Raw genomic sequence first — 19719 nt, 5'->3', positions numbered from 1 at the left:
GTACAGCCCTTTACCACCCTCTGCTGTCATGGAGATGGAAAGACAAGCATTCAACCTCAGTCAACCTCTGATATATGTGTGACTTGGAGCGGACGATTTTGTGATGTAATGCAGGGTTCTAAGGCTACGTTTACACAGGCAGCTCAATTCTGATATTTTTCCACTAAATTGTATTTTGACCAATCACAGATCTTTTTCAGAGTTGGTCTGATTGGTCGAAAGACCAATTAGTGAAAAATATCAGAATTGAGCTGCCTTATTTTGCGTCAATTCACTGCAAGGAAGAGGTTTAAATAAGATGTTTGGTTATGTCATTATTGCCATGTCCCCTGATGTGTTAGGTGGTCACATCTAGATCAAAGATAAAAGGCCCACACACTGGCCTGCATTAATTAAAACAAATGATCAAACGGAATAAATAAGCATTCTATTTAAGCATCCTGCTATAACAAATATTTTTTTCCTATTCAAACTTAATTTTTTTATATTTTCCAATGCCAAAGGTGACCAGTGTTTCTGGAATAGAAGGCTGCTTTATGTGCAGCTAGGTTCTTGTTCCAACCCTGCATTTGTCTTAATTGGAGATAAGTTGAATCAGGTGTGTTAGTGCTGGGTTCAAACAAATTATGCACACTGTGTGGTACTCCATGTCTAAGATTGGTCACCTTAAGTTATGCTGTGTTCATAACCAAGTTGGAAGGTAGTAGGATGCATTCACATGCTGGGAACCTATTGAGAAACGTTGATTGGATAATGGCCAACAAACTGCGCCAACCATAACTAAAAGTACAGCTGCCATGCTTGTAAACAAATTAGTGTTCAAAAACCACATTCATTTACTGAACAAAAACACAGACGCAACATGTAAAAGTGTTGGTCCCATTTTTCATGAGCTGAAATCAAAGATCCCTAAAATTTTCCATACACACTAAAAGCTTTTTTCTCTTAGATGTTGTGCACAAATTTGTTTGTCTGTTAATGAGCATTTCTCCTTTGCCAAGATAATCCATCCACCAGACAAGTGTGGAATATCAAAAAACTGATTAGACAGCATGATCATTACACAGGTGTACCTTCTGCTGGGGACAAAAAGCCACTAAAATGTGCAGTTTTGTCACACAACACGTCTCAAGTTTTGAGGGAGCGCGCAATTGCTGACTGCAGGAATGTCCACTGTTGTGACTTGACTTTAACATTAATCTGAAGACTTATCTAATTAACTAACAATGTTTAATTGTTACCTGCTTTAAATTAACTCATTAGGATCTGGGGCACCATGAGAGGGATTCTTTAATGAGTTACCATCTACTGAATTAAACTCTAAAAGGTCTTTATCACATCTATAAACAGTCAACTTATCAATCATAACCTCATATCATCATTCTGAACAGTTATAACCTTGCATCTGCAAAAACCCGAGCCTTACTTATGGTTCAGTACTACACAAATTGGTTTATTTATTTACTAGCTAATTAAGTGGGAACACAGGATAAACATACACACTCTGCACTGGTCATTGACTGGAGACGTACTACGCTGAAAACAGGTCCCTAACGGGCAACAACATTGATGCTTGTTAAAGAAGCAAGGGACAGAGACACTTAACATTGGTACATTCAGAAACTACTCTCACCTACAGTATCCATATACCTTGCACACGAACCGCCGCCCGCTTTGAGTAACAAATCAAGAATGTATTTACATGAAATGCCTAGGTTCGCCGGGGGTCTCTCAGTGAACAGGGCCACCATGGAAAGGGGGTTGGGCCTTTTCGCAGCACGCTTGCAAGGCTTTGATTGTCCAAAATGGTTCCAAAAAGTATTCTATTATTGGCCTTCTTTGTAGTTCTCCGGTATCCGGTGACTTGTTGTGTAGTCCTGAACAGAACTACATAGTTGACTTTCCTTCTATTCACTCTGTAAGAAGCATCTTTGAAGATAGGCTAGCCAGCCTATTGATGGTTTGAGCAGAGTAACAGGATGTACATACTTAAATTCGCTTTCGAAGATACTTTTTTAGGACTGCTAATCAGCCTTACCAGTGATCGTCCGGGAGGTGAGTTTATCGTCTCCACCTCGTTGAGATTCAAAGTTCAAATCACTTTAAACTTTCTGGTCTAATGTGTGTTTTTTCTTAACCCATCATTTATACAGATTGCTCGAAATGGGCGGTTCCGGCCGGCTGACATGCTCTCTGATCTCACTTCGGCGCGGTGATTACTCACTGTGCAAAGTTTATGGAAAACAATTATCTCTTATAGCTTCTCAAATCACATTCCTCTCTTAACAAAAACACTTTTTATATTGCATGCAAAAACTGGAAACTTCGTATATGTAGTGGGTATACTTTCCAAGTTACATTTTTCCTTTCAAAATTTTTTTATGACATCACAAAATGACAGTGTTCTATAGGTCGTCTCTGACCTTTCAATAGCAAAAAGTCTGTTGAATCAAAGAACATTCCTTTGGTGAATCTTGAGAGGGCAGTCCTGAATCTTCTCCCCTTGATGTACAACAGGGCGTGAGTTGTTAATCCTCGCTAGTTCCTCTACGGGTGAAAGGGGATCTGATGGAAGTTATTCATTGCAAACCTGATATGACCTATTTGGATTCTCGTTGACAGTCATGACACCACCAGAGTTGTTACCAGAGAATGTCATGTTAATTTCTCTACAATAATCCACTTCCAACATCCTTTTAGAGAATTTGTTAGTACATCCAACTGACCTCACAACTGTAGACCACGTGTATTGCGCCGTGTGGGCGAGCGGTTTGCTGACATCAACGTTGTGAATGCAGTGCCGCATGGTGGGTATATGGTATGGGCAGGCATAAGCTACAGACAACGAGCACAATTGAATTTTATCGATGGCAATTTGAATGCACAGGATCTGTACACAATTCCTGGATGCTGAAAATGTCCCAGATCAAATCACACTTTATGGCGTAGTGAAATGCTTGTGTTCCTAGCTCCAACAGCGCAGTAATACCTAACAATACATAATACACACATCTAAAAGTAGAAGAATGGAATGGCATTGACTAAAATACAATAGAATACAGTATATTCATATGAGATGAGTAAAGCAGTATGTAAACATTATTAAAGTGACTAGTGTTCCATTATTAAAGTGACCAGTGATTCTATGTATATAGGGCAGCAGCCTCTAAGGTGCAGGGTTGAGTAACTGGGTGGTAGCCGGCTATTTAACAGTCTGATGGCCTTCAGATAGAAGCTGTTTTTCAGTCTCTCGGTCCCAGCTTTGTTGCACCTATACTGACCTCGCCTTCTAGATGATAACGGGGTGAACAGACCGTGGCTCCGGTGGTTGATGTCTTTGATGATCATTTTGGCCTTCCTGTGACATTGGGTGCTGCAGGTGTCCTGGAGGGCGGACAGACCGCACCACCCTCTGGAGAGCCTTGCCGTTGTGGGCTGTGCAGTTGCTGTACCAGGTGGTGATACAGCCCGACAGGAGGCTCTCAATTGTGCATCTGAGGTGTGAGGGTCTTAGTTCTTCTATGGCCTTATTCACCAGACATGTCACCCATGGAGCATGTTTGGGATGCTCTGAATCTACTTGTACGACAGTGTTCCAGTTCCCGCAAATATCCAGCAACTTCGCACAGCCATTGAAGAGGAGTGGGACAACATTCTACAGGCCACAATCAACAGATGCATATCTGTATTGGCAGTCATGTGAAGTCCATAGAGCAGGTCCTAATGAAAGTATACTGCTCAAAAAAATAAAGGGAACACTTAAACAACACATCCTAGATCCGAATGAAAGAAATAATCTTATGAAATACTTTTTTCTTTACATAGTTGAATGTGCTGACAACAAAATCACACAAAAATAATCAATGGAAATCCAATTTATCAACCCATGGAGGTCTGGATTTGGAGTCACACTCAAAATTAAAGTGGAAAACCACACTACAGGCTGATCCAACTTTGATGTTGTAGTAACTTGACAAGGAATGCCCACACGCATTTCGATATTACTTTCCTTTACTTTCAACCCAAACCTAAAGGTGTATTGCCAGGTACAAACGGTACAAATATAATCAATGGAAATCCAATTTATCAACCCATGGAGGTCTGGATTTGGAGTCACACTCAAAATTAAAGTGGAAAACCACACTACAGGCTGATCCAACTTTGATGTTGTAGTAACTTGACAAGGAATGCCCACACGCATTTCGATATTACTTTCCTTTACTTTCAACCCAAACCTAAAGGTGTATTGCCAGGTACAAACGGTACAAATATAACAGAACTATATATATATAACAGAACTATATAGCCCACTCAGCCGGTGGTAGAAACACATTGCACAGAACTCACTCTTGGTGATGACATCATCAAAGGGGAAAGGTCAAGGTTAATGCCAATAATAACCATGTAATTATTTATATAGTGTCCACACTATAACACTTCTCCCCCCTCAATTTAAATCCCCCCCTGTAAGGAAAACATAAGGTTAACAAGTAAACCACATTAGTGTTTTCTTCTCTTTACTACACCACACTGTAGAACTTCTGCTGGTGTTACTGTAAATGTAACCAAAACAACAACAATAAAATGACAGTCCTTATTTCTTTTCAACTAGGTCTGCTGCTCCAAACAAACACTAACACCACGAGTCTCTCAGTCTCAACTACAGAGTTAGTCTTTCAGGAGGCTTGTGACTACGCTGTGATCTGCGCAGTACTCCTGGTGTGCTACGAGACACAGGTAAGGCGTGTCCCAGTGGAGCTGGGTCTGAGGGCACAGGAGCGGGTTGGGTGTTTGTGAGAGAATGTCCATCACCCTCTGCTGGAACCACTGAATGCCCCTGTTCCTCAGATGCTGTTTCCTGTGGGATTTCAACTTGTATACTACCATCCACAGCTGTTCCGTCTGAAAACATGGTCTTGTCTTTGTCATAGCGCAGGCGGAGATGGTCCTGGTGTCTGCGCATGACTCGACCATCAGTCAGTTTGACCACAAAGGAGACGGGACCACTCTGACTCAGAATGATACCTGGCAACCAGCGTTGGCTGCTTGTGAAGTTGCGGATGTAGACAGTGTCATTGGGTTTTAACTGTCTCTCCCTTGCGTGGTGGTCATGTCTCTCTTTTTGTTTCTCCTGCTTCCGTTCCACTCGTGCTCTGATGTTCGGACGCAGTAGATCCAGGTGAGCTTTTGGCCTTCTGCCCATTAACATCACCGCTGGAGCCTGTCCTGTTGTTGTTTGTGGCGTGATGCGGTACTGGAACAAGAACCGAGAGAGCTTAGTAGTGATGGTTCCCCCAGTCATCCTTTTGAGCCCCTCTTTCAGTGTCTGCACAGCCCGCTCCGCTAAGCCGTTTGAGGCCGGGTGAAATGGGGCGCTGCGGACATGGCGGATCCCGTTTCTCCGCATGAATTCTTGGAACAAATCACAGGTAAACGTTGTTGCGTTGTCGGACACCAGAGAGTCCGGCAGACCATGGGTTGAAAACACCTGCCGAAGCTTTTCGATGGTTGTGGTCGCTGTGATGTTGCTCATGATGTGCGCCTCCAGCCACTTGGAGTGTGCGTCCACCATGACAAGGAACATGTGACCCATGAAAGGGCCTGCAAAATCTATATGCAGCCTGGACCATGGGTGGTCAGGCCACTCCCACAGATGTAGTGGCGCGGGCGGCGCCATCTTCTGGTTGATCTGGCACTCAGAACATGATTTAACTTTGTCTTCTACCTCCTGATCCATGTTAGGCCACCAGATGTAAGATCTGGCTAAACTTTTCATCCGGGAGGCACCCGGGTGAGCCTCATGGACCTCATCCATGACTTGTGCACGGCCAGGGGGTGGAACAACCACTCTGGACCCCCAGAGTATGCAGCCATCCTGCACACTCAGCTCAGTTTTGCGCTTTGCGTAAGGTCTTAGTCCATCATCCTCTATGACAGGAGGCCAACCCTGCATCAGGAATCTTTTCACTTGGGACAGGATAGGATCCCGGTCTGTCCACTGTTTGATCTGTTTGGCATTCACTGGTGAGTTTGACAATCTCTCCATTAGGAAAATTGTCTCGGGAGGCACCACAGTTGTGGCAGGCATCTCTGGTAGCGGGAGACGGCTGAGCGCGTCTGCATTTGCATTGTCCTTCCCCGCTCTATACACTATCGTATACTGGTAAGCCGACAGTGTCAGGGCCCAACGCTGTAACCTTGCTGAAGCCATGGGCGGAATGCATCTTGATTCACTAAAAAGGCTCATCAGTGGTTTGTGGTCAGTGCATATGGTGAAATGATGACCGTAGAGGTACTGATGGAAGCGTTTCACAGCAAAGACTATGGCCAGACCTTCCTTGTCTAACTGTGAATAACCCTTCTCAGCACTCGTCAGCGTACGTGATGCAAATCCAATGGGTCTCTCTGACCCGTCCTCCATCTGATGAGAGAGTACTGCCCCGACGCCATAGGGTGAGGCGTCACATGACAGGATGATCTCTTTGTCTTGGTCAAAATGAACCAGAAGTTGTGCTGATTGTAGTAGTGCTTTCACTTCCTTGAAAGCTTTCTCTTGTGCTGGCCCCCACTTCGATTTACAGTCATTGTGGAGGAAATGATAAAGTGGAGCCAACACTGTTGACAGCTCAGGGAGGAACTTACCATAGTAGTTCACCATGCCCAGGAACGACCTGAGCTCTGACCCATTCTTGGGGTTTGGAGCATCCTTGATTGCCCTGACTTTGTCCTCCACAGGACACAGACCCTGCGCTGTGATCTTGTGACCTAGGTATGTCACACTCTGTGCTTGGAATGTGCACTTGCTACGCTTCAGGCGCAGCCCTGCCTCAGAGAATCTCTTTAACACCTGGTCCAGATGGTGGAGGTGCTCCTCCTCCGTCTCCCTTGTAACCAGGATGTCATCCAGGTACACTGCTACATGAGGGATCCCCTGCAGCAGATTGTCCATTGTCCTCTGGAAAATGGCTGGGCTGGACGCCACTCCGAAAACCAAGCGGTTGTACCTGAACAAGCCTTTGTGCGTGTTGACTGTGACATACTCTTTTGAGTCCTTGTCCAGGAGGAGCTGTTGGTAGGCGTGACTCATGTCAAGCTTTGAGAACGTCTTGCCTCCTGCCAGTGTCGCGAACAAGTCCTCCACCCGTGGCAGCGGGTAAGCGTCTAGCTTAGAGGCCCTGTTGATGGTGAGTTTGTAGTCCCCACATATACGCACCGTGCCGTCACTTTTCAGAACGGGAACGATAGGAGCTGCCCAGCGGGAGAACTGAACGGGAGTAATGACGTTTGCTTCCTGCAGCCGCTCCAACTCATCTTCCACTTTCTTTTTCATGGCGTAAGGCACTGTCCTGGGCTTGAAAAAGCGAGGCTCGGCCTGAGGATCCACGAACAGCTTAACTGCAGTGCCCTGCAGTGTGCCCAGTTCATCTTTGAAAATCTCTGGGTATTTTTGAATGACATCCTCAGTCACTCGGGTGTGTTTTATCTCACCCCAGCTCAGTTGTATTTTGTTTAGCCAGTCACGCCCTAGTAAACTAGGCCCATTCCCTTTCACCACCAGGAGCCGTGCTCTCGCTTCCTGGCTGTTGTATGCAATGTTCACTTCTAGAGCCCCAAGCAATGGTATGGTCTCCCTGGTGTACGTACGCAGTCTGATCCCTGCCGGTGTGAGGGCAGAAACCTGTCTTGAGCCCCATTTTTGTTTGTAGGTCTCCTCACTTATGACAGAGGCAGAGGCCCCCGTGTCAACCTCCATCCTCATCTGCTTTCCATCTACCTCCACTGTAGCATAGATAGGCTCTGCGCGCGGCTCCCTCACATTAAACATGTTGTAGGAACAATGCTCGTCCTCCTCCTCTGTGCTCTCTAGGTGGTGCGCTGCTGACTGAGGCTTTGGTGCTGTGAACTTGCCCAGCCCAGTCCGCCCACCCTCTGGCTTGCTCCTAGGACCCCTGCATTTTTTTGCTAAATGTCCCTTTTTGTTGCAATTGTGACAGACAGTCTCCATGAACATTGTTACCATAATGTGTCCCTCCACATCTGAAACATTCCACTGCTTTTCCCCTTTTTCCTGCCACCTCTTTTGTCACCTGATGCACTGCACAACTTTCACTGTTGGCCTTTTGAATATTTTTCACATTACTAGCGGCCATCTCCATCCCTTGAGATAGTTCCAATGCCCTCTTGAAAGTCAGTGTGGCTTCCCCCAGCAACCGGCGCTGTATGCTGTCCTCATTAATGCCACAGACTAATCTGTCACGGAGCATGTCCTCTAACATAGCCCCAAACTCACAATGTTCAGAGAGTTCACGTAATTCAGCAACAAAGTTAGCAACAGACTGACCTGTTTTCCGAAAATGGCAGTTAAACTTGAACCTCTGGACAATCACTGAAGGCTTTGGATTGTGGTGAGTCTGAACGAGAGCAACTAGATCCCCAAAAGGAATTTCTCCCGGTCTCCGTGGTGTAGCCAAATTCCTCATTAGCTTGTAGGTTTTAGCCCCACACACACTCAAGAGAATAGAGCGCTGTTTAGCCTCATCTATGATTCCATTTGCCAAGAAAAAGTGTCCCAACCTTTCCACATATTCCGTCCAGTCTTCGTTCAAATCCACAAACTCAGTGATAGTCCCAAACATTGCCATTATAACGCCAACTTGTCCTTGATCCTCGTTAGCGATTTGCACTTGCTGCTGATTGTCCCCGTCGGCGTTTCCATCCAGTGGCACCTGCTCTCCGTCGCTCATTAAGCTAGCTAGCTAACTCGCCCTGTACAAGTTGATAAAGTTTTATCCTCATCGCCAAAAAGGTGTAGTAACTTGACAAGGAATGCCCACACGCATTTCGATATTACTTTCCTTTACTTTCAACCCAAACCTAAAGGTGTATTGCCAGGTACAAACGGTACAAATATAACAGAACTATATAGCCCACTCAGCCGGTGGTAGAAACACATTGCACAGAACTCACTCTTGGTGATGACATCATCAAAGGGGAAAGGTCAAGGTTAATGCCAATAATAACCATGTAATTATTTATATAGTGTCCACACTATAACAGATGTAATGTCCTTAAAACAAGTCAAAATGAGGCTCAGTAGTGTGTGTGGCCTCCACGTGCCTATATGACCTCCCTATAACGCCTGGGCATGCTCCTGATGAGGTGGCGGATGGTCTCCTGAGGGATCTCCTCCCAGACCTGGACTAAAGCATCCACCAACTCCTGGACAGTCTGTGGTGCAACGTGGCGTTGGTGGATGGAGCGAGACATGATGTCCCAGATGTGCTGAATTGGATTCAGGTCTGGGGAACGGGCGGGCCAGTCCATAGCATCAATGCCTTCCTCTTGCAGGAACTGCTGACACACTCCAGCCACATGAGGTCTAGCATTGTCTAGCATTAGGAGGAACGCAGGGTCAACCGCACCAGCATATGGTCTCACAAGGGGTCTGAGGATCTCATCTCGGTACCTAATGGCAGTCAGGCTACCTCTGGCGAGCACATGGAGGGCTGTGCGGCCCCCCAAAGAAATGCCACCCCACACCATGACTGACCCACCGCCAAACCGGTCATGCTGGAGGATGTTGCAGGCAGCAGAACGTTCTCCACGGCGTCTCCAGACTCTGTCACGTCTGTCACGTGCTCAGTGTGAACCTGCTTTCATCTGTGAAGAGCACAGGGCGCCAGTGGCGAATTTGCCAATCTTGGTGTTCTCTGGCAAATGCCAAACGTCCTGCACGGTGTTGGGCTGTAAGCACAACCCCCACTGTGGACGTCGGGCCCTCATACCACCCTCATGGAGTCTGTTTCTGACCGTTTGAGCAGACACATGCACATTTGTGGCCTGCTGGAGGTCATTTTGCAGGGCTCTGGCAGTGCTTCTCCTGCTCCTCCTTGCACAAAGGCGGGGGTAGCGGTCCTGCTGCTGGGTTGTTGCCCTCCTACGGCCTCCTCCACGTCTCCTGATGTACTGGCCTGTCTCCTGGTAGCGCCTCCATGCTCTGGACACAACGCTGACAGACACAGCAAACCTTCTTGCCACAGCTCGCATTGATGTGCCATCCTGGATGAGCTGCACTACCTGAGCCACTTGTGTGGGTTGTAGACTCCGTCTCATGCTACCACTAGAGTGAAAGCACCGCCAGCATTCAAAAGTGACCAAAACATCAGCCAGGAAGCATAGGAACTGAGAAGTGGTCTGTGGTCCCCACCTGGAGAACCACTCCTTTATTGGGGGTGTCTTGCTAATTGCCTATAATTTCCACCTGTTGTCTATTCCATTTGCACAACAGCATGTGAAATTTATTGTCAATCAGTGTTGCTTCCTAAGTGGACAGTTTGATTTCACAGAAGTGTGATTGACTTGGAGTTACATTGTGTTGTTTAAGTGTTCCCTTTATTTTTTTGAGCAGTGTATTTAAATTCACTGATTTCCTTATATGAACTGTAACTGAGTAAAAATGTTAAAATTGTTCCATGTTGCGTTTATATTTTTGTTCAGTATAGATTACCTTTCATAATGTTTTGTTGTTGCATTTCACTGCCTAAAATGCTGTTATCGAGGTAATTTCCCTAGTAGGTGACGTCAGAGCTCAGCATGTGGGAGACGTCAGAGCTGAGGGATGATAGACGAGTTTCCCACTAGTAATTACCAGTTGGAGGGCTGTTCAACTGGATTTTTCCCAGTCGTATGTGGTAAATACCACCTCACTTGGTTATGAATGTAGCCTATGTACAGCCTATTTTTCACGTACCTGTTTGAAACCTAAGCACCTGAGGTAGTAGGTATGGTCCTATTACACCATGACACAGATGGCTCCTACTGCTGGTTATATTCATACCAAACCATAGCCAATCATAATCAGTGAGTTACATCGACCAAGCCAAGGCACTGAAACAGGAAACACTTTGCATTCTTTCTGCTTGGTGTCATGTTGTTCACAACCCTGGCCAATCTTCACTACACACAGAGAGACCAATTATCAAGTCTACCTCAGGCACAATCAGTGGTGCCAGCACCCTATCACAGAGGTTGAGGTTTAGATGCAAACACTTGGGCATATACAGGGCATTTTAATCTACAAAAAAACGAATGAAGTCATGGATTTAGACCTGAGGTTGTAGTTTGAGGTTGTTTCCAAGTAAGCCCATATTACTGACCTCGCTAGTAGAGTTCTTCTTACAAAGCATACTGTAAGTCCATCAGTGGCCTGGCAATATCCAGGTAGACCCAATATTCATCCATTGCTCTTGTCATGTTCATACTCCATTCAATGGAAGGGCATTGTGTTTGTGATAACAGACAATGGTAATTGCATGTGAAGTGTTAACAACACCACTTTTGGTTTTTGACTTTCCCTTTCCACAGCTGAAGAGGATGCAGATAAATTGAACTTGAGATCATTTGCATAATTCAGGTAATTATCTCCTGTTTTCCAGGTAATAGAGGACAGGGACAGTCTTTGGGGAATAGTGGTCATCTGTCTGAACGGGCGCCAGTCAAGGCGTTTGCTAAATTTCTCCACAGTTTAAAGACTATAACTTGCATTTAAGCTTCAAAGCTGTGAATTTGTTCCCCGAGGTGTTCTGACAGAGTGGAGCACATTTTAGTGTGAAGGTCTAATTTGATTGATTGCAGTCATACCTTGGCATGTTTTGTGTGATTGTATGTGGTCTCATACCTTAACCTCTTTACCAGCATCTCTTTCCCGAAAGGCTTTACATAGAAACATCAAGGCATAACCCTTGTTGCTAAGCTAAAGCTGAGTTAATGACAAGGCACAACAGAGAGAGAGGTGGAAAACAAGGTTGTTGAAGACCAGATGGTCTAGTGGAAATTGTATGTGTTGTAAAGTGACAGAGTGGCTGGGCTGCAGCTGGGGATGACGAGAAGGGGGAGAGGGCTATTTACACAATGGTAAATCTATTCTCCAGCACAGATTGAAGGAGACACTGCAACAGAAACTGGGGAGGAGGAACTGCCTCTAAACAACAGTCTGGTTACTTTACTTTAATGTATGTTTATTTCCATTCATTTGAGAAATTATGTATTTAAATGAAAGCGATTGTTTGTGGATAAAAACACTTGAAAATTCTCTGAGTTTTCATTAAACAACAAGGCTTTGAGAAAGAGTAATGGGCAAACTTCAAGCATTATCAAGCCTTGATTTTACACTTTTGTCTTAGTGGTATTCACTTGTAAATGACTAATTACCTAGCTTTGTAGTTTAACCTTTATTTAACTAGGCAAGTCAGTTAAGAACAAATTCTTATTTACAATGATGGCTTACCCCGGCCAAACCCGGACGACGCTGGGCCAATTGTGCGCCACCCTATGGGACTCCCAATGACGGCCTTTTGTGATACAGCCTTGGAATCGAACCAAGGTGTCTGTAGTGACGCCTCTAGCACTGAGAAGCAGTGCCTTAGACCGCTGCACCACTCGGAAGCCCTGAAGGGCAAGTACAATAAATCCTTTCTAGACTCAATTTCAACACAATTGGTAAGTAATAGGTAGAAAATAGTGTTTTTTATTTCAATGAATAACAAAGAAAAGTAAAATGTAACCCAATAATTAGAATTAAATCACCACAGTGTACACCTGTGTTCTGATCTCTGTTCCCCTTCCTCTCCCTGCAGTGACCATGCAGACGGACGGTGGTGTTCCTGATTGTGGCTGGACTGGTGGACCTGAGCTTCACCCAGCACTCCAGTGCCCTCCAGTGGCTCAGCTACCTGCGAAGCCGCTGCCACCCCTCGTCCATGTGGGCCGAGCAGCTGGACGTTGACTGCCCCCTAGAGTGTGACTGCCTGGCCAGCTTCCCCGTAGCCATGTACTGCCACAGCCGCAATATACAGCACGTCCCGTATGTCCCCTCCCACATGAAGTACGTCTACCTGCAGTGCAACTAGATCACAAGCATCCAGACTGGGGTCTTTGACAAGCCACCAGCCTCGTCTGGGTCATCTTGCACCAGAACCAGCTCAGCTCTCACAAGGTCGGCAAGAACGTCTTCAGCAAGCTCGCCTGTATTTGGATAACAACTAGATGGCCCGCATGCCCGTGAACCTACCCAAGTCCATCAAGGATCTATGCATGGGTCACAACAAGAATTCCAAGATCCATGTTTGAGGGGATGACCTACCTCACTTACTTCCATCTCCGTGCCAACACCGTTGAAGAGGTCAGGGGGGCTTTCAAGGGACTCAAGTCTCTGACTACTTGATATGATGAAAAACCAACTGAAGAAGATTCCAGATATCCTCCCTCAGGTGTTGCATCAGCTCTACCTGGAGTTTAACGACATAGCAAGCGTCCCTGTGAACTTCCTCACTACGTATCCCAAGCTGCAGATTGTCAGGCTGGCCCATAACAAGTTGACTGACAGAGGGATTCCTCCCAACACGTTCAATGTCAGCGGTCTGGTAGAGCTGGACCTTTCCCACAACAAACTGGAGAAGATTCCCACCATCAGCAAAATAACCTCTACCTTCAGGCTAACCAGAGAAGGAAGTGTCTGTTATTCCCATCGTGATATTCTGTGTGTAGCTTTCACTTTCTGTATAATGCCATATAAAGTGGACATGTCGATCTGATCCTGGTTTGTGTTGTACTGTAACAGTCTGATTATGGTAATGTAGTTGAATAAATATCATGTAGTCGTGGTCGAAGGGGTTAAAATATTATACATCTGAAAAAGTACTAAATCGAATTTCACTATATAGTTGGCCAAGGAGGGGGCTATTGTTTATTGTTTTCAACTTTTAGATTTTCATTTGTATGTCAAGTGAGAGAGAAAAAACAAAAAACAATCCCAAACATTGCTGTTAGGGAGGTATTCAAGAGGAAATTGTCAATAAACTGTGCCTTCTCCCTCTCCTCCTGTCAGAGTTCTTCCTGGGCTTTTTCTGTAACCCTACCTACCCTTTTTCTGTAACCCTACCTACCCACTACCATCTACCATTATTGTTTTTTATTTCACCTTTATTTAACCAGGTAGGCCAGTTGAGAACAAGTTCTCATTTACAACTGCGACCTGGAGTGATAGGTGTGCATATTATGATGTGCAAATAGAGATACTGGGGTGCAAAAGAGAAAGAGGGTAAGTAATCATATGGGGGTGAGGTAGTCTGGTGTTCTATTTACAGATTGGTTGTGTACAGGTACAGTGATCGGTAAGCTGCTCTGACAGCTGATGCTTAAAGTTAGAGAGGGAGATATAAGACTCCAGCTTCAGAGATTTTTGCAATTTGTTCCAGTCATTGGCAGCAGAGAACTGGAAGGAAAGGCTGCCAAAGGAAGTGTTGGCTTTGGGGATGACCAGTGCAATATACCTGCTGGAGCGTGTGCTACGGGTGGGTGTTTCTATTGTGACCAGTGAGCTGAGATAAGGCGGGGCTTTACCTAGCAAAGACTTATAGATGACCTGGAGCAAGTGGGTTTGCCGACGGATATGTAGTGAGGACCAGCCAACGAGAGCATACAGGTCACAGTTGTGGGTAGTATATGGGGCTGGCACTGTGATAGACTTCATCCAGTTTACTGAGTAGAGTGTTGGAGGCTATTTTGTAAATTACATCGCCGAAGTCCCCTTGAACGGGGTATGGTAGTAGGTGCCAGGTGCACTGGTTTATGTCAAGAACTGCAACGCTGCTTAGTTTTTCATGCTCAACAGTTTTCCGTGTGTATTAACAATGGTCCACCGCCCAAAGGACATCCAGACAACTTTACACAACTGTGGGAAACATTGGAATCAACATGGGCTAGCATCCTTGTGGAATGCTTTCGACACCTTGTACAATCCATACCCAACGAATTGAAGCTGTTAAGAGAGGTGCAACTCAATATTAGAAAGGAGTCCTTAATGTTTTGTGCAATCAGTGTATATCATTATGTAATGGGGAAAATTGGTATTAAAATATTTTTGGGTTGTTGTATCAAAGTACCATTGGACAATGCTCAATGCAGTAGTCAATGTTTATTATATGTTACTTACCTTGTTTTCTGTTTTGCTGTCTTTTTGGCTACCACTAAAGCTGTCATAAATAATGTGAAATTCACAAATGATTGAAGCTTTTGTGCTTTGCTACACACGCAGTACAGTCATTCTCTCTCTAAGCTGATCTCAAGGTGCACAGATAACGTTTCCATTCCCCTGCTCAGACATTGCATGCATGCTATGTCATCGACTGACAGATTGCTATAACATATGATGTGGTTAGCAGGACCGAATCCTAACTTGAGAAATATGTGCATAACTTTCTGTTCTGATAAATCATGTGTTGGTGTCAACGAGAGATTTATCCTGAGTTTTTTCCAGTCATGTTTATCTAGGATCAGCCCTCAGTGTTTTGCTTCCCTCATGTGGAACAAAGTTGTATTAGACAAGTAAGTACATTGTACCCATTGCTTGTGCAGTTAGTGAAAGTAATGGATTCAATAGATATGTGAATGTGATATGTCTCAGTACTAAATATGTAATGATGGATAATCAGAAACTGACAAAGACCATGTTTGGATCTGAAAGTATCTAAATAATTACACACATTTTAAAGCCTGACCAACCAGTTGAAAAGTTGTTACGGCTAGGGGTTCCGCTAGCGGAACGTTTCGACAACATCCGGTGAAACTGCAGAGCGCGAAATTCAAAAAACATTATTAGAAATATTTAACTTTCATACAGTCACAAGTGCAATAGACCAAATTAAAGCTTAACCTCTTCTTAATCCAGCCACCATGTCAGATTTCAAAAAGGCTTTACGGCAAAAGCAAACCATGCGATTATCTGAGGACAGCACCCCATCAAACAAACACATGACAATCATATTTCAACCCGCCACACGCGACTCAGAAATAACGATATAATTCATGCCTTACCTTTGAAGATCTTCTTCTGTTGGCACTTCAATATGTCCCATAAACATCACAAATGGTCCTTTTGTTCGATTAATTCTGTCGTTATATCTCCAAAATGTCCATTTATTTGGCACATTTGATTCAGAAAAACACCGGTTCCCACATGACTACAAATTATCTAATAAGTTACCTGTAAACTTTGTCCAAACATTTCAAACAACTTTCCTAATCCAACTTTAGGTATTTTAAAACATAAATAATCGATAAAATTTAAGACGGGATAAACTGTGTTCAATAGCGGATAAAATGAAAGTGGAGCGAGCTCCAGGTCACGCGCCCCAAACAAAACAGTCCACTTGGCTATACACCCAGAAAGGAAAGGGCTACTTCTTCATTTCTCAAAAGAAAACATCAACCAATTTCTAAAGACTGTTGACATCTAGTGGAAGCCATAGGAACTGCAACCAGATGCCTCAGAAATCTAGATTCACATAGAAAACCAATTGAAAACACAGTCATCTCAACAACAACAAAAAATCCTGGATGGTTTGTCCTCGGGGTTTCGCCTGCCAAATAAGTTCTGTTATACTCACAGACAACTTTAGAGTGTTTTCTATCCAAATCGACCAATTATATGCATATCCTAGCTTCTGGACCTGAGAAGCAGGCAGTTTACTTTGGGCACGCTTTTCATCCGGACGTGAAAATACCGCCCTCTAGCCCAAAGAGGTTTTAATGCAATTAAACAGTGTTTACTAGATACACATAGAAAGAAAAAACAAATGTTTTTTGCCAGCTCATCATTTGCAGGACTCAAAACCAGCCCCATGTTCCTCCTTTGCCTTCTCCCTCCTGTTTCACCTTAAAGCGCTCACTCCAGGCTGGTCGGCATTCCAGAAAGTGCTTATCTTATTCTGGGGCCAATTTTCACATATTTGAACTAAATCATATTGGGACATCTGTCAAAGGCTCCTCTTTTCATCTTAAACAGCTGCCTTTAATCATCCCTAACAGACGGCGGCTCCATCGAGTCATGGGAATGCTTTTCCTCTTCTCGTAACGGAGCAGGAAGGGAGAGATTATTGACACATTATGCAACTCATACCATGGCATCCACACCAGGGTTAGGCTCAATTCAGAATTGAATTGAGAATGTTTCATAAATTCCAATTAAATTCTTGAATTTGAATTGAATTTGAAGTGAAGTACTAAACAGAATACAGAAGTGCAATTCAAATTTTAATGAAAGGAAATAGAATTCAATAACATTCAAATGCCTCTTCTATTCTATATTAAGTGTAATCTATACAAATATACTGTATATCTTGTACATAAAAGCTCATACATGTTGTTGTATACGAGCATATCAAATATTGTTGAAACAATTGATTTTCATGTTCAGATTTTTCTTAAAATGAATGCTCAAGGAAAACAAAACATTATCATTGATTTCCCAGAATGCATTAGTTTTACCTTTTAAATTGATTCCTTCAAAAATATACCAAACTAAATGGTTGTTAGGAATATAATTGACTATTCTAAGCACTACGATTTAAAGAGCATATAAACATTGTTTCCAGAGGAAAGTGATATATTCTTTGGTATCTGGAAGTGTGAACTGTCAGATTCAATGAAACTCATGTTCTATGACTGAGGGGAATTTATTTGAATAACACTGAATTAAAATGTACTTCCTGTCATTCAAATTCTACATCCTGTGGGGTGTGGCCAATTCAATTTCAATTTCAACTCATGAGTTGAATGGGAGTCAATTCCAAAATTCTGAATTGAGCCCAAACCTGATCGACACTGAGGATATGTTAAACACTTGTAGAATGTTATGGAGAATTAAAACACATTTTGGCTTCCTTAAAACGTATTCAGGGAAAAGATAGTGCCAGTAGATCAACACCACTGCTAGCCTGTGTATTGTCTACGAGAAGTGTTAACTGATAAAAAATGCAAGGGTGGTTTCAGTCTTCCCCTGACGGAATGGCAGAGCTTTTGATTTCGGATGCATCTGGATTGATGGAATTATTGTTATCATAACTGCTATTACACTCGACACTCAACCCTAAGCCTAATATGTTTCCCAAATATTTATAGATGCAGTTAATTATAAACCAGAGTTGAGAGTGCTTTAACGATTCTGACAATTGGAGGGATGCAGATTGACTCAGTTCAATATCTCGGACTCCTCCCAAAGTAATGACAAGCAAATTAGTATCAGTTTGCAGAGTAATATCCATCATTGTTATCCAGGTGCAGGGTCGGAATAGGTCATAATGTCTAGGCATTCCAGGTGTTTTAATGTGTTTCTCTCAAACCAAAGATCTGATAAGATTTGTCTTGATAAACAGATAGGCCTGCATGCTGTTGAATTCGTTTTCCCATGTTAGAGACAATATCAGCAACAATGAAACCCCTCTAAATTAAATGTATGCATATTTAAATGAATTACAGTGATTGCTGATCATGTGTTATTTGAGACCTTATGTAATGCTGATCCGAGCTCAGTATTTATTCTAGGATAACTGTATAGTAACAACAGAATAAGTTGTCTAGGCCCAGGGTGTAGTAAACAGCTGTATTAGTAGGTAGGCCTACAAGTAGACTTAAACATTTTTAAATAAACTCAGCAAAAAAAGAAACGTCCCTTTTTCAGGACCTTGTCTTTCAAAGATAATTCGTAAAAATCCAAATTGCTTCACAGATCTTCATTGTAAAGGGTTTAAACACTGTTTCCCATGCTTGTTCAATGAACCATAATCAATTAATGAACATGCACCTGTGGAACGGTCGTTAAGACACTAACAGCTTACAGACGGTAGGCAATTAATGTCACAGTTATGAAAACTTAGGACACTAAAGAGGCCTTTCTACTGACTCTGGAAAAACACCAAAAGAATGATGATCAGCGTCCCTGCTCATATGCGTGAACATGCCTTAGGCGTGCTGCAAGGAGGCATGAGGACTGCAGATGTGGCCAGGGCAATAAATTGCAATGTCTGTACTGTGAGACACCTAAGACAGCGCTACAGGGAGACAGGACGGACAGCTGATCGTCCTCGCAGTGGCAGACCACGTGTAACAACACCTGCACAGGATCGGTGCATCCGAACATCACACCTACGGGACAGGTACAGGATGGCAACAACAACTGCCTGAGTTACATCCGTCATGGTCTGGGGCGGGGTGTCAGAGCATCATCAGACTGAGCTTGTTGTCATTGCAGGCAATCTCAAAGCTGTGCATTTCAGGGAAGACATCCTCCTCCCTCATGTGGTACCCTTCCTGCAGGCTCATCCTGACATGATCCTCCAGCATGACAATGCCACCAGCCATACTGCTCATCCTGTGCGTGATTTCCTGCAAGACAGGAATGTCAGTGTTCTGCCATGGCCAGTGAAGAGCCCGGATCTCAATCCCATTGAGCACGTCTGGGACCTGTTGGATTGGAGGGTGAGGGCTAGGGCCATTCCCCCCAGAAATGTCCGGGAACTTGCAGGTGCCTTGGTGAAAGAGTGGGGTAACATCTCACAGCAAGAACTGGCAAATTTGGTGCAGTCCATGAGGAGGAGATGCACTGCAGTACTTAATGCAGCTGGAGGCCACACCAGATAACTGTTACTTTTGATTTTGACCCCCCCTTTGATCAGGGACACGTTATTCAATTTCTGTTAGTCACATGTCTGTGGAACTTGTTCAGTTTATGTCTCAGTTGTTGAATCTTGTTATGTTCATACAAATATTTACACATGTTATGTTTGCTGAAAATAAACGCAGTTGACAGTGAGAGAACGTTTCTTTTTTTGCTGAGTTTATGTAACGAAGTGGTGAGAAAAAAATTATATACTGGCTATGAAA

General features: G+C 43.9%; 2 protein-coding genes and 1 pseudogene across 2 annotated transcripts; 1 reads left to right on the top strand and 2 right to left on the bottom strand.

The window, feature by feature from the left end:
- Positions 1-4690: 4690 nt before the first annotated feature.
- On the bottom strand, positions 4691-8003 carry LOC115168455 (uncharacterized protein K02A2.6-like; the record flags this gene model as incomplete). The annotated part of the gene is made up of 1 exon (XM_029723764.1): positions 4691-8003. A coding segment is annotated over exon 1 (3135 nt), but the record flags the coding sequence as incomplete, so codon positions are not given.
- Positions 8004-8012: 9 nt separating this feature from the next.
- On the bottom strand, positions 8013-8707 carry LOC115168901 (uncharacterized; the record flags this gene model as incomplete). Its single annotated transcript, XM_029724423.1, has 1 exon — positions 8013-8707. A coding segment is annotated over exon 1 (630 nt), but the record flags the coding sequence as incomplete, so codon positions are not given.
- A 1886-nt stretch (positions 8708-10593) lies between these two features.
- LOC115168900 (fibromodulin-like) lies at positions 10594-13873 on the top strand (annotated as a pseudogene).
- The last annotated feature ends 5846 nt before the right edge of the window (positions 13874-19719 follow it).

The sequence above is a fragment of the Salmo trutta genome, chromosome 30, assembly GCF_901001165.1.
Source record: "Salmo trutta chromosome 30, fSalTru1.1, whole genome shotgun sequence".
Classification (NCBI taxonomy): Eukaryota; Metazoa; Chordata; class Actinopteri; order Salmoniformes; family Salmonidae; genus Salmo; species Salmo trutta.
Note: the sequence above shows the minus strand (reverse complement) of the source record. Positions and strands in the feature narration are given on the sequence as shown.